This window comes from Portunus trituberculatus, chromosome 20 (assembly GCF_017591435.1).
Source record: "Portunus trituberculatus isolate SZX2019 chromosome 20, ASM1759143v1, whole genome shotgun sequence".
Taxonomy (NCBI): Eukaryota; Metazoa; Arthropoda; class Malacostraca; order Decapoda; family Portunidae; genus Portunus; species Portunus trituberculatus.
The window spans coordinates 8,219,475-8,235,000 of NC_059274.1; the positions used below are offsets into that span (position 1 = coordinate 8,219,475).

At 39.4% G+C, this 15,526-nt stretch overlaps 1 protein-coding gene across 1 annotated transcript in view; it reads right to left on the minus strand.

The window, feature by feature from the left end:
* LOC123506663 (probable cleavage and polyadenylation specificity factor subunit 2) overlaps nt 1–15,526 on the minus strand; it is a 31,734-nt gene that overhangs the window by 7,229 nt on the left and 8,979 nt on the right. Inside the window, exons 5-9 of the mRNA XM_045258911.1 lie at nt 8,714–8,959; nt 8,254–8,441; nt 7,935–8,057; nt 7,689–7,789; nt 6,889–7,050 (exon numbers count right to left, since the gene is read on the minus strand). Coding sequence (XP_045114846.1) covers nt 6,889–7,050; nt 7,689–7,789; nt 7,935–8,057; nt 8,254–8,441; nt 8,714–8,959 — 820 coding nt within the window. The remainder of the gene's footprint in view (nt 1–6,888; nt 7,051–7,688; nt 7,790–7,934; nt 8,058–8,253; nt 8,442–8,713; nt 8,960–15,526) is intronic.

Here is a 15,526-nt window from a genome sequence, read left to right on the forward strand (position 1 = left end):
GAGTGTTGCCAGCTCACAAGCAAAGAAAACGGGAAGAAAATAGCCAAAATATAGCCGTAAAAAGCCTAAACGTCTATCAACATGCCCCGAGTCTTGTGTGATGAACGTCTATCGACGTGTCCTGAGTTTTGCAAATTAAGTTGTTATTTTGGGCTATATAGTACATTTATATCATGCATACAATAAACATTGTATTTATCTTATATTAAACCTATATTTGGTTGGTACTGAAAGCATGTTAATTTTGGAGGGGATAAATTCATATCACAAGAACGAATTAATTCTATTTCCATTAATTTCTATGGGAAAAATTGATTTGATATGATTTTTTTTTATACACAACAATCGTCATGGAACAAATTAAATTCGTATGTCGAATTACCACCGTATATCTATCTTGGAGGATGCATTCCACAGGACATTACCCTACCACATTCCCAACCCTCACTTGTAACTGTCAATCAGCTGGAGTGTAGAAATAGAGCCATCCACAGAAGACTGGGTGCTCCTATAATCAGAGAAGAGTTCATTGAATAAATGAATAGTGAATTATTAATGAAATACCGTGGTATTTCATTAGCAATTCACCATCATTCACTGCCACGGAGTCCAGGTTATCCTCATGGCATGAGCATATATGAATACTAAGATATGATACCCATTATAGTAGGCAATAGAGGAGTGGAAACAAACATGAATTTCGTGGTGAAAGACAACACGCCAAGCTAAAAGGGTCAAAAGAAGAAGAAGAAGCGGCCAAGTCACCGGAGTCTCCACCGTCTGTGGCCGATCTCATCATCTCTGCCTTATTTTTTGGTATTTCATATAAGATTTTATTTTATGCATTACAAAACAATCCTTTCTTGGGGGCAAGGTTTGTAAAAAGCTAATATATATATATATATATATATATATATATATATATATATATATATATATATATATATATATATATATATAGGCAACCCCAGTTTAACGAAGGTTCACACAACGAAATTTCGCTATAACGAAGGTTTCATATTACTACCATCTGCTCGTTTAATGAACACCAAACTCGCTTTAACGAAGTTTTATCCAGGTATTTTTTTACCAAATTTGAAAGCCCCACTGTATCATGCAAGCTGACAGGCTTTTGAATACATTAGGAGCTGCTGGTACTAAGGCCTGCCTCAGGAGAAATCCTGAGACACCTGTAGAATAAAGATCAAGATCAAGCCTCTTGTGGACAACACAGGCTCTGCCGATACAAAGGCCTGACTCAGAAGAAATTCTGTGTCACCTGTAGCATCAAGATCAAGATCAAGATCACACGCACCACTCACTGCCCAGTCAAAACATAACAGCATCACCTTAGTTCAACTTACCACCAAAACACCCTGCAATGTGGCCTAACATTCCTAAGAAGACCAGGAAGTGTCTTACTCTCAAAGTGAAGCTGGATATTATTCACAGACAAGAGAAAGGCCAGAAAACTAATAACATTGCTTCCCACCATGGCTTGACTCCATCTACTGTCTACTATTTTCAAGTCAAGAGACTCTATTAAGAAGGCTAGTGAGGCCTCATCTTCCTTGCAAGCTAAAAGAACCACCAGAACTCGTGACTCTACAATGGATAAAATGGAAAGCCTTGTGGAAATGTGGTACATAAGTTTTGTATGCAGTACCATGTTGCGCACTTTGTTTACATTCCACAGGTTGCCGGTTAGTGTATTTCCCGTTTCACTCTCCCTCCCTTTATAAAGTTAAGATCATCAACATTATAAAGTTACGTACATACATACATTAGTGTACATTATAATGACTTAAATTAAACTACCTAAATGTTTAACTTCATAATTTTACTTTCATTAAACCTTTTACTGTACTATGATGCACTCTCGCTTTGCTTACTCTCAATGGAAGTTCAAATCAGGGGTTAAACTTGTTATAATCGGTTCGCTTAATGAAGTTTCGCTTAACGAAGTGTTTTTTAGGAACGTAACCCCTTCGTTAAACGGGGGTTGCCTGTATATATATATATATATATATATATATATATATATATATATATATATATATATATATATATATATATATTTTTTTTTTTTTTTTTTTTTTTACCCATATGGTATGTTGGAGACCAGCCCAGAACGCATCCCCATTTCCATTATTTCCTATGGGAAAATTACATCCGCTTAACGAATTTCCGCTCTACAAACAGCTTTGACACCCCCTATCCTGTTCGTTAAGTGGAGTATTACTGTACTAGTACTGTAGTTAAAATATAATGTGTGTCTGGTACTTCATTTATTGCTTTATTTTTCAGTCTTTTCGGTAAAAAAGTTTGTTTTTTTGGAGGATCTGGGAACCTAACCCCTATTTTCCCATAGGGCCTATTATTCACCCAACACGAATCTCGCCGTGCAAGACGAGCTCAGGAACCTGTCATGTTGGGCGAGGTATGACAGTATCTCAAAAAACTTGTATCTCAAGCAGCTCGTATTTAAAGGTACCACTGTAATCTGTTTCAGTTTGAAAGGAAATTTTGACATCAACATGACATCTCAACAACCTGCACACTAATAAAGCTCATAACTTTCCTTCGGCTTTGGTAATACAGTGGAGACTCAATACTCGAACGTCTAAATAGTCAAACTCTTCATTAGTCGAACACAAAAGTTTGACTTAATACTCGAAAAAATACCTATTAGTCGAACGTCCGTCCATGTGGCTGTAAATAAAAAAGGCCTCATCCTTCCCACTGCTCCACGCACCCCACCGGTCCACTGCAGCCAGTTGATCCTTCACAGTCGTAAGAATAACATTGTGCTGCACTTTCATCCTTCCCATCACTCCACGCGCCCCACCAGTCCACCGTAGCCAGTTGATTCTTCGTTGTCATAAAAATAACATTGTCCTGCGCTTTCATCCTTCCCATCGCTTCATGTGCCCCACCAGTCCACCGTAGCCAGTTGATCCTTCGCTGTCATAAGAATAACATTGTCCTGCGCTTTCAACCTTCCCACGGCCCAACGCGCCCCACCGGTCCACCACAGCCAGTTGATCCTTCGCTGTCATAAGAATAACATTGTCCTGTGCTTTCTCTCCGGATTTTTTTTTTTTTTTCCCATTTAGAAGCTTACAATGGCACCAAAGAGGCCTACAAGAAAAAATGTAGTGACAACCATCGAAAGGAAAAAGGAGATTATTGATAAATACGAGAAAAAAAGGAAGAATAACTGATCTTGCAGCCGAGTACTGTATGGCTAAATCTACAGTAGCCACAATATTGAAGAAGACAGAGCTTATTAAAAGAGCTGATGTGGCTATTGGTGTGAAAAGGCAATTTAAGCGACCTGTGGCAGTGGAAGAAATGGAAAAATTGTTGATTGGATAAACCAAAGGCAGATGGCTGGCAATTCTTTGTCAGAGGGCAAAATTTGTGTGAAGGCTAGGCTGCTGCATCGTGATCTTATTTCTGATGCTACATCTGACTGCAAAGATGATTTTAACTACTTCCTTGGCAGAAACGAGTACAGGGAGTACTCGGGTTACGACGTTGATCCATTCCTGACACGAGTCATAACCCGAATTTCGGCATAAGTCGGAACATCGGGGGAAATCTCAGGTGGTAGTGGTAGTTCTGGGGCAGGTGAATCTGGAGTAGTAAAGGCAGCTGAGGTAGAGAATACAGGATCTGTTGCAGGCCTCTCTACCTTCTTAAAATACTGCTCCAGGTTAGTCTGAACAGAGAGCAACCTCTTCTCATCCAAGATCTACTTGTAACATTGCATCAAATCCATGATGCCTCTGGAAACCTTAGTGAATCTTTCAAAGTTGGGATCCATAGCCTCAAAAGTTGCCAACGCTTGATGCATCTCAGCAAAACCTCTTGCCAAGCCCTGCCTTGTGAAAGCCCTAGGCTCTGGGGTGGGTGCTTCTTCTTCTTCCTCTATGATCTGCTTCTCCAGTTGTATCAGGTCCTCAGCAGATAACTCCTCTCCATGAGATTCCAGCAGCTATGTAACATCATCAACATCCATCTCCAAATCAGTTTCCTTACTCAGGGCAACAACATTCTTAATAACATGCTGAACTGTGTTCTTAAACCCATGGAAATCACCCACAAATTGAGGACACAGTTTTTTCCAAACACCATTCATGTTTGTTTGCTTATCCTCCTCCCAGGAATCAGCAATGTTCTTCACGGCATCAAGGATGTTGTAAGATTTCCAAAAGTCTTTTAGGGTCAAATTCTTCTTGGTTTCAGTTGCCTGTAAAGCCATAGCAATTGTCCTTCGGCGGTAGTAGGCCTTGAACAAGCTATCACTCCTTGGTCCATAGGCTGTAACAGGGCCGTGGTATTAGGTGGAAGGTAAACCACCTTGACATTAGGGTTAAAGTCTCCCAGGTGGGCAGGGTGTCCAGGGGCATTGTCCAGCACTAGCAACACCTTAAAAGGGATACCCTTGGAGGCCAAATACCACTCCACACTTGGCACAAAATAGTTGATGAACCAGTCCTCAAACACCGCAAGTGTCACCCATGCCTTCTTATTTGCCTTCCAAATGACTGGTAGTTGACTCTTCCAAATGCCCTTGAGTGCCCTTGAATTTTCAGCCTGATACACAAGCAAGGACTTCAGTTTGAAGTCGCCAGCAGCATTTCCCCAAAAAAGTAAAGTTAGCCTGTCCTTGCTGGCTTTATGACCTGGTGCTGACTTCTCCTCCTTGGCAATGTAAGTGCGGTCAGGCATACGCTTCCAAAATAAGCCTGTCTCATCCACGTTGAACACTTGATGAGCAGAATAATCCCCCTCCTTAATTATCTCAGCCAACGCTTTAGGAAATTCACTTGCTGCTTTCTCATCACCACTAGCAGCTTCACCTTGCACTTTAAGGTTATGGTAATTGGCCCGAGCCTTAAATCGCATAAACCAACCCCTACTAGCCACAAACTCTTCACTTTCACTTCCCCCTTTTCTTCTTTCAGTGCCTCAAACAATCTTTCCGCCTTCTCCTGAATCACCATAAGGCTCACTGGAATACGCCGTTGATTTTGTTCTTCCAACCAAAGCACCAATAATCTTTCCATCTCAATAATTAGACCACTACGCTGCTTGGTTATCACTGTCGCTTTCATAGGAGCAGATCCTTTCACATCTTCCATAATGCGCTCTTTATCTTTGATGATGGTAGCCACAGTGGAACGACTAAGGCCAAGCGACCGGCCAATGTTTGTTGGTGTTTCTCCCTTTTGTGATCTCTTTATAATGTCCACTTTAACTTCCACGGTGATGGCCTTTCTCTTCTTTGATGCACTACCATCAGAAGAGTTTGCCTTATGCTTGGGAGCCATAACCAAGAGAGAGAGAGAGAGACGGTGCAAACAACCAAAATGGCGTATGTACAGAAACTTGAGACGCCGTCTTCCTCACCCTACAACCACAACAAAGCGTATTCTTCCGCCGCGTGCCCAAAACTAGTTCGTGTTTCTTTACGTCACTTACGACGCTAAACCACGTAAGATGGAATGACGCCTAATATTATTTTTTACGCTTTTATGGGCGCATTCGTAACCACGAAACGTTGTAAGTCAAGACCGTCGTAACCCAAGGACTTCCTGTATACTCGTTTTCACTAAATGTCCCGTTTTCAGTCATCGACGAGTATACTCATCTAAAATTTGACCTTCAAAAACCAGCTACAGACGTATATAATCGTTTTCACTAAATGTTCCGTTTTCAGTCGTCAACGAGTATACTCGTCTAAAACTTGACCTTCGAAAACCAGCTGCAGACGTATATACTCGTCAATTCTGAGCCTTTCTAAGCCATTCTACGTGTGAAACGAGTATTCTCGTCACATCGTACGCCTGGCAGAGGCGACAGGGTGGAGTGGTGGGATTTCAAGGACGCTCTTACTAGACTTGCTCCGGCAACCACTGTCATCACATGGGTGTTGTTTTCATCCACATTACCACTCATGTTTTGTACCCTTTTCAAATAATTCACACCCCAAATGTCTAGTTCTGAGGAAGATAGCAAATATGAACCTTCCCTCAGAAGCTTGAATACTTCTGATGACACTGCCAGTTCATCAGACAATGAATATTTCTCGACAAGTGAGGAGGAGGAGGAGGAGGAAGGTGAGGGGAGAGCTTGGAGTTTATAGGAAGACGAGTTAACTCGTATATGTCTACAAAGGTATTTTCAAAATAAAAAGTTAACCCCAAAAATGGGGAAAAACAGTAATTACAAACTGTTTTCATAATTACCATGAAAAATACTATATAGAACCAAAATAAAAAAAAAATTTGTCTGAAAAAGAAACATTTAAAAAAAAAAAAAATGTTGGGGAAGGGGTCAGAGTAAGTAAAGGGTGGTTTGTGAATTTCAAGAAAAGAACTGGAATTCATTCTGTTGTGACGCATGGCGAGCCCGCAAGTGCTGACAGAGTTGCCGCTGAGTAATTTGTGCCTGAATTTAAGAAATTTGTGGATAAGGAGCGCTTAAGTCCACAACAGATCTTTAATTGTGATGTAACTGGTCTGTTTTGGGAAAAAAAAACTACCAAACATGATCTATATAACAAAAGAAGAGAAGTGTCTGCAGGACACAAGCCCATGAAAGACAGGCCAACCCTGCTTCTGTGTGCCAATGCTAGCGACAACTGCATAATTAAACCGCTGCTTTTTTTCTAAACTTGGGTTTGGCAATGGCTGGAATGAATTACCTGATTTATAGGTATCAATAGTCGAACTTTTTAATACTCAAACGGCCATTTGGAACTAATTAAGTTTGAGTATTAAGTCTCCACTGTATTTGCTTTTGAGTCACACGTTCTTACTGATCACATGAATAGAATTTATAATAGCACTGAGAGTAATAATGGCAGCACTGACTCACTCTTCTTTGATCCTCTGCTGCTGCTGTTGCTTTTCCCTTTTTTGCCTGTAGTGTTCATCCAGCTCAGGTCCCTCCAACCTCACTCGACGCTTCTCCAGCAACTTGAAGGTTCTGATCTGAGGATTGTCAATGAGGCGTCTAGCAAGGCTGTCCGGCCCTGTCCTGTGTGCATGAAGTACAATATATAGAAACAATTACCCACAAAGATTTTTTTTTTTTTTTATGTAGAAGAGAAGGCCAGCCAGGGGTAACACAATGTATAAAAAAAGGGCCCACTTGATGCTGGTTCTCTAAAAGATAGGAAGGGTTATCCAAAATTAGAGAGCAAATGTCCTGACACCTCTCTCTTAAAAGAAGTCAAGTCGTAGGAAGACAGAAATACAGGAGGCAGGGAGTTCCAGACTTTACCAGTGAAAGGTATGAATGATTGCGAGCACTGATTAATTCTTGCATTAGAGAGTTAGACAGAAAAGGGATGAGAGGAAAAAGAAAGTCTTGTGCAGCGAGGCATGTAGATCAGTAGAATAGTTAGCATGAAAATAACAATAAAAGATAGAGAGAGATGCAACATCTCTGTAGTGAGGAAGAGGCTGAAGACAGTCGGTCAGAAGAGGGGGAGTTGATGAGACAAAAAGCTTCTGATTCCAAAATACTGTGGGATAGTATATGTTTACAAATTGATCAATTATAAAGTCCAAAAAGGATGAGTTATATGTATATCTGGAAGGAGTTCACAAGGACTTATGTATGTATCACATGAATTCAGAATGGCAGTGCATTTGGTGATGACAAATGCCCACCTTGATGTAAGAATGATGGTGTTCTTGGGGTTAGTCGCCCACTGCACAAATAACTCTCGAGAATATCCACTTTCAAGGTCTGGGAAACTCGCCAAGACAACCTGACAAAAGACAGTTATAATTATTACTAGAGATGAAACAAGAGTAACATGTTCAGTTTTCCTTCACTTCTACAAGTTGGATCATGGTATCATTCTGGAAGACTATATACACTGTGAGTGCAGCACAGTACATGGTGACACATACCTTTGGTGATGGGAGGCGACTGAGGTCAGTGAGATTGTGACAAAACTTGAGGTGTTTGAAGCTAAAAGGATTGGTCCTCAGAGTATCAAAAGCTTTGGTCAACTTTTCACTCATCCACTCAATCTGAAAGATGTCGCTCTCTGGTTAGACATGTTATATGTATCAAATATTATATGTATGAATTATATGTATAAAAAATTATAACAAATTTATTGAAATAGACTGTAAAGCAAGATTTTACAAGACTGTAAAGCCAATGACATAATCAGTTACTTTATAGTGAGAGAAGATAATATGTTATTTGGTTGAGGTAACTCACCATCTGTTTAGCAAAGTGAATAACATGGTAGCCAGTATTGGAGAGGATGGCCAGTGAGTAAGCTGACAGTCCACTCTCCTTAGTGTTCCACATCTGCTCCAGCATGTGTGTCATCTCCAGCACTCGACCACCGGTGTCTGTGGCCACCAGGACATTGCCTCCATTACGGCAGGTCTCCTGGAGCTGGGCTGGAGCCAGGGAGACAGATATATTCATGGTAATACACTACAATGAATGCTGCACACAAAAACCATATATGGTGTTTTTCACAAGCATTCAACAATATAAATAAATCATGCTCTTCAGAACATGAAACACAAATAATAGAGAAATAGTACCTTAAGTCTTCTGTTACTCAATCTTTTTTCATGTATATAATTAAGTCACATATGATACTGAATTCATGTAAGTAATTCATATTGGGACACTTAACAATGAATCAGAGAAGGAAGTGGCTCACCGACAAGTTTCTCGTCTCTGTGTCTACGGCGTTCCTGGCGGTAGGACGAGTTGAAGGCGTCTGTGATCAGCAAAGAGGGGCGGCTGATTTTGTCCAACTCACAACCCCCAAGGTGCCGTTCCTTCTTGTGGTTGAAGTCTACTGCATACACAATGTCACCTTCCCCATCCTTAATAATTCTCCAGATTGCACCACCAATCATGTGACCTGCTGGCTGAGCTGAGATGCTGAGGCCAATACCCTTCCCTGAAACACAACACAAAGACACACCATGAGTCACAGTAACAGGATACATATCAACTGCTCTGTCAATATATTACACTCATAAAGTTTTAAGAAGTCTTCATTAAATGTGTGTGTGTGTGTGTGTGTGTGTGTGTGTGTGTGTGTGTGTGTGTGTGTGTGTGTGTGTGTGTGTGTGTGTGTGTGTGTGTGTGTGTGTAATTCACTGTTTGATCTGCTGCAGTCTCTGACGAGACAGCCAGACGTTACCCTACAGAACGAGCTCAGAGCTCATTATTTCCGATCTTCGGATAGGCCTGAGACCAGGCACACACCACACACCGGGACAACAAGGTCACAACTCCTCGATTTACATCCCGTACCTACTCACTGCTAGGTGAACAGGGGCTACACGTGAAAGGAGACACACCCAAATATCTCCACCCGGCCGGGAATCGAACCCGGTCCTCTGGCTTGTGAAGCCAACGCTCTAACCACTGAGCTACCGGACTGTGTGTGTGTGTGTGTGTGTGTGTGTGTGTGTGTGTGTGTGTGTGTGTGTGTGTGTGTGTGTGTGTGTGTGTGTGTGTGTGTATTTACCTAGTTGTATTTACCTAGTTGTAGTTTTACAGGGCCTGGGCTTTATGCTCGTGTGGTCCCGTCTCCATATCTACACTTATCCAATTTTTCTTTAAAACTATGCACACTCTTTGCTGACACCACTTCCTCACTCAAACTGTTCCAAGTCTCAACACATCTTTGCAGGAAACTAAATTTTTTAACATCTCTCAGACATTGTCCCTTCCTTAGTTTCTTACTATGCGATCTTGTGCTTCTAAAGTCATATTCTTCTCTCAGGATCAGTTTCTCATTATCCACTTCATCCATTCCATTAATCAATTTATAAACTTGTATCAGATCCCCTCTCTCTCTTCTCTGCTCCAAGGTTGGTAGATCCATTGCCTTTAGTCTCTCCTCATATGTCATCCCTTTAAATTCTGGAACCATTCTTGTAGCCATATTTTGTAGTCTCTCTAATTTTCTTATGTGTTTCTTTTTATGGGAGTCCACACAACTCCTGCATATTCCAATCTAGGTCTTATTTTAGTACTTATCAATTTCTTCATCATTTCCTTGTCCATATAGTGAAATGCTACTCCAATATTCCTTAGCAAATTATATGTCTCTCTGAAAATTCTATCAATATGGCTTACCGGTTGATTATTTTCTTCCATTGTCACTCCCAAGTCCTTTTCCTTTTTTACTTTTTCTAGTTCTACTCCATCTCCCATCTTATAGATTCCCACTGGTCGTCTTTCACTTTTTCCCATTTCCATGACATGGCTTTTGTCCACATTGAATTCCATCTCCCATTTTTTGCTCCATTTCCAGATCTTGTTTAAGTCTTCCTGTAGTATTTCACAATCCTCTTTTGTTTAATGACTCTGCACAGTTTCGCATCGTCCGCAAACAGATTTATGTAGCTGTTCACTCCTCTGGCATGTCATTTATATATACGAGAAAAAGTATTGGTGCCAATACTGACCCCTGTGGCACTCCGCTGTCTACTGTTCTCCACTTGGACTTCATATCTTTAACTATCGTCCTTATTTCTCTCCCCCTTAAGTAATTCTTCATCCATCTCAATGTGCTTCCTTTTAAGCCACCCTTCTCCTCTAACTTCCATAGTAATCTTTCATGTGGCACTTTATCAAAAGCCTTTTTTAGATCTAAATAAATACAGTCAACCCATCCTCTCTCTCTTGTACTTTATCAACTATTCTAGAGTAGAAACTCAATAAATTTGTCACACATGACCGACCTTTTCTAAAACCAAATTGGCTATTTGATAATATTTTGTTGTCTTCAAGAAACTCAATCCATTGCTTCTTTATTACTTTTCACACATCTTGCATATTACACTAGTTAGTGATACCGGTCTGTAATTTAAAGGTTCTTCCTTCCTTCCGCTCTTATATATGGGAACCACCTCAGCTCTTTTCCACTCCACTGGCACTGTTCCATTTTCTATTGAGCATTTTATGATGTTGTATATTGGACTTGCTAGTTCTTCCCTACATTCTTTCAGTATTCTGCCTGAGACTTCATCCGGTCCCATTGCCTTTTCCTCATCCAATTCCGTCATCAACTTTTTATTTCAAGCTTGGTTACTTTAATCTCTTTCATATAGACAGTCTCTATTACCCTGTGGTCTTTCAAATTTGGATTCCTTAGTAAAGACCTCATGAAATTTACTATTTAACAGTTCTGCCATACTTTTGGGTCTTCCACCATTCCGTTTTCTCCTTTTAACCTTTCTATTGTTTCTTTTTGTCTTATTTTTCCATTTATGAATCTGTAGAACAATTTTGGTTGTTCCTTACATTTTTCGACAATGTCCTTTTCATAGTTCTTTTCTTCTTCCTTTCTCACCTTAGCATATTCATTTCTTGCTGTTTTGAAGTTTTCCTTATTTTCTGGATTTCTGTTTCTTCTCCACCTTTTCCATGCTCCATCTCGTTTCTCCTTTGCCCTAGCACATCTTGCATTAAACCAATCTTTCTTTCCTTCTTCTTTAGGTCTATATTTTGGAACATATTCCTGACCCCAGTTTTGTATATTTCCAAAAATAAGTTATATTTCTCTTGAACCGTTAATGAGTTTTCCATCTCCTCCCAGTTTACGTTTTAAAATAGTTCTTGAGATTCTCAATATCAGCCTTTCTGTAATTTAATCGGTCTCCTTTGTATGATTCATCTCTATCTTCCTTTCCTTCTTCTATATCCATTTCTAATATTACATGGTCACTCTTTCCCAATGGGCACTTGTATCTTATATCATCGTTAATTGGTATATCCCTTGTAAAACTAGGTCTAATCTTGCCGGCTCATCGTTTCCTCTGAATCTTGTGTTTTCCTTTACTCTTTGGACCATCAAATTATCTATCATTAGGTTCAGGAATCTATCTCCCAGGCATCTTCCCCATACCACTTTCATAATTTTCCCAGTCTACCTCCTTACAGTTGAAATCTCCTACCAATATCACTTTTCTCCTTTCCTTAATGATTCTTGTAAGACTCCTTATTGTGTCATCTATCATGTCTCTATATTCTTGGTTAGTCCATGAGTTTGTTTTGGTGGCACATATGTTCCAATGATTGTTAACTCCTTTTTGTTAATATGCATCTTAACATACAGTATTTCTGATTTTCCTTCCCAAACTCCACTTGATTTACCACTATCTCCTTCCTTAACATCATCATGACTCCTCCTCCTCCTTTACCCACTCTGTCTCTCCTCCATATATTATACCTTTTATCTATGTCTATTTTTATTGCCTCATTTAACTTTGTTTCCACCAGGCATACAATATCTGGTTCTTCTTTCTTTATGTAATCTCTTAATTCTAATTTACTAGATAAAATCCCATCTATGTTTGTATACATCATTTTTAATCTCTTGTTCTTATCATTTTTAGTTAAACTTGCTCCATTCTTTTCTCTTCTTTCTCTTTTATATACCATTTCCTTATCCTGTCTCCTATAATTCTCCAAAAATGCCTTCTTCTCCTCCTCTGACCTTTCATTATTTTTTCTCTTGCTTCTGCCACCAGTTCATTGTGTCTCTTCCTTTCCTCCTCGTTTCTATTTTTTATATATATATATATATATATATATATATATATATATATATATATATATATATATATATATATCTTTGCAACCTTCTGTTTCTCTGAGTTTCGTTTTCTATATAGTACTTCTTCTGCTGCTGCTTGTGATTTTAGTAATATCTTAATTGGTCTCACTGTTCCTTCTTGATATGGTCCCATTCTATGGATTTCTTCTACTTCCTCTTCTAAGTTCTGTCTATCCTCGTCATTCAGATGTTTTAGTAGGTCTTTTACTGATTTCATTTCGTCTTTTCCTTCTTGGTCTATATTTAAAATTTTTTTCTTTCAGTCCAAAAATAATTACATTCTTTTTTTCTGCAATTTCTCTTACTAAATTTTCGTTTTTCTTGAGGACTCCTATCATTTTGCTTGTCATATTTTCATCTCTTTCTTTTAACTGTTCTTGAAATACTTCTTGAAATGATTCCTTGTCTTTCTTATCTTGGATTCTCCATGCTTGTACTTCTTTTTTAATCACGTTCTGTACTCTTTCTTCTTCTTTGTTAACTAGATCTTTTAGTTTCTCTTTTTCTTTCTCGGCTTTACCGAGTCCTTCTTCCATCAATTTCTTATAGTTCGCTATTTGCACTTTTAATTCTTCCTTTTCGGTTCTTAGCCTAGTTTCGTTTTCTTCCACTCTTTTTATCCTTTCTTTCAATTTCTGGAGCTCTTTATCCTGTTCTTCATTCTCTTTCATTCCCATACTCTCCTTTATCAATTTATCTAATTTACGTTCGATAGTCAAAACTCTATCAAATAGTGAAGTTTGCGCCGTATCAAAGCCTTCAAATTCTCTTTCTCCCTCACCAACATTGTCATCATCAGCTTTCATTCTTTCCTTGTCACATACCTGCATTTAGATGGAATATCTTTCTCACTCATTATTATTTAACACTGTATTCATGAAAAAAAAAATGAGTCCACACTTATCGCCCAGGCCACTGTAAACCCAAACAAAGGTAGTGAAGATCAGCTGATTCTCGGGAGCGATGGCGTCCTTCCTCTATCATCTGTCTCATCTGTGTGTGTGTGTGTGTGTGTGTGTGTGTGTGTGTGTGTGTGTGTGTGTGTGTGTGTGTGTGTGTGTGTGTGTGTGTGTGTGTGTGTGTATTTACCTAGTTGTATTTACCTAATTGTAGTTTACGGGAAGGGAGCAAGCTCATATTGACCCGTCTTTGTACCTTGTTTCGTCCAGCTTAGCTTTGAAACTGTGAACACTGATTGCATTTACGATGTCTATATCTAATCCATTCCAGGTGTCCACAGCTCTATGAGGGAAACTGTATATACTTCTTAATGTCTCTTATACACTGCACCTTCTTCAATTTCTTCCCATGTCCTCTTGTAGCCCTTGTTTCCAGGCTTAAAAAGTCTCCATCCACTTTATCCAGGTTATTCACCATTCTATAGATACCTATCAAGTCTCCCCTTTCTCTCCTACTTTCAAGTGTTGGAATTTCCAGTTTTCTCAACCACTCTTCCTAAGTCAAATCCTTCAGTTCCGGTACTAACTTTGTGGCTGCCCTTTGCACCCTCTCCAATTATCTAATATTCTTCTTAGTGTGAGGGGACCACACGATCACCGCATACTCCAGTCTTGGTCTTATCATAGAACTAATTAACTTTTTCATCATATCAGCATCCAAATATGAGAAGGCCATTTTAATTCTCCTTAGCAGATTTGTTACTTCTCCCGTGATTTTATTCATATGCCTGTCTGGGGCTATGCCTTCTGTAATTGTCACCCCTAACTCCAGTTCCTCTTTAGACTTTTCCAAATTAAAATTTCCCATTTTGTATTTGCCATGTACTCTCCATTTACTTTTCCCAAATTCCATGACTTTACACTTATTCAGATTGAATTTGCCAAGCTTTACTTCATCTACCAATTTTATCAAGGTCCTCTTGCAGTTTCATACAGTCATTTACATTTTTCACTCTCCTCATTATCTTGGCATCATCCGCAAACAAATTGATATGACTCTCAATTCCTTCAGGCAGGTCATTCACATAGATGCCGAACATGACTGGTCCCAACACCGACCCTTGAGGTACTCCACTAGTGACCTTTAGCCAGGAAGAACTACTGTTTCTTATCACTGTTCTCATTTCCTTCTCACTAAGGTAATCCTTCATCCATTCCAATAATTGTCCTCCAACTCCTCCATTGTTCTTAATCTTCCATAGTAACCTCTTGTGTGGTACCTTGTCAAAAGCTTTTTTTTAAATCTAGGTAGACACTGTCTACCTAACCATTCCTTTCCTGTACAGCATCTATTACTTTTGAATAAAACGACAACAAATTTGAGGAGCATGACCTTCCTCTTCTGAAACCAAACTGACAGTTTGTCAGCATATTGCTGCTTTCTAGGTGTTCCATCCAGACGTCTTTAATATTTTTCTCACACAGCTTCCCCACTACACTCGTCAGTGATACTGGTCTATAATTTAAAGGGTCTTCCCTACTACCACCTTTATAGGTACAATGTTTGCTCTTTTCCAGTCCTTCGGTACTTTCCCTTGCAACAACAATGTCTTCACCAGGCTATGAATCTTCTCTGCCAACTGTTCCCTACATTCTTTCAGTATCCAATTTGAAATTCCATCTGGACCAGGTGCCTTATTTACATCTAGATTCTCCATCAGTCTCATAACATCCTCCTGATTTACCCCTACTCCAATTAGTTTGTATCCATCCAATTCATTATCTGCTAAGTCAAAATCTCCTTCTTCAGTAAAGACTGTTTGAAACCTTTCATTCATCACCTCAGCCATTTCTTGTACTTCTTCATATAGTTTTCCATCAACCCTCAGGCCAGTTATACCCTCTCGTTTCTTCATTTTTCCATTTATATGTCTATAAAACAGTTTTGTGTTACTTTTACATTTGTCCATTATATCCTTCTCATAATTCTGTT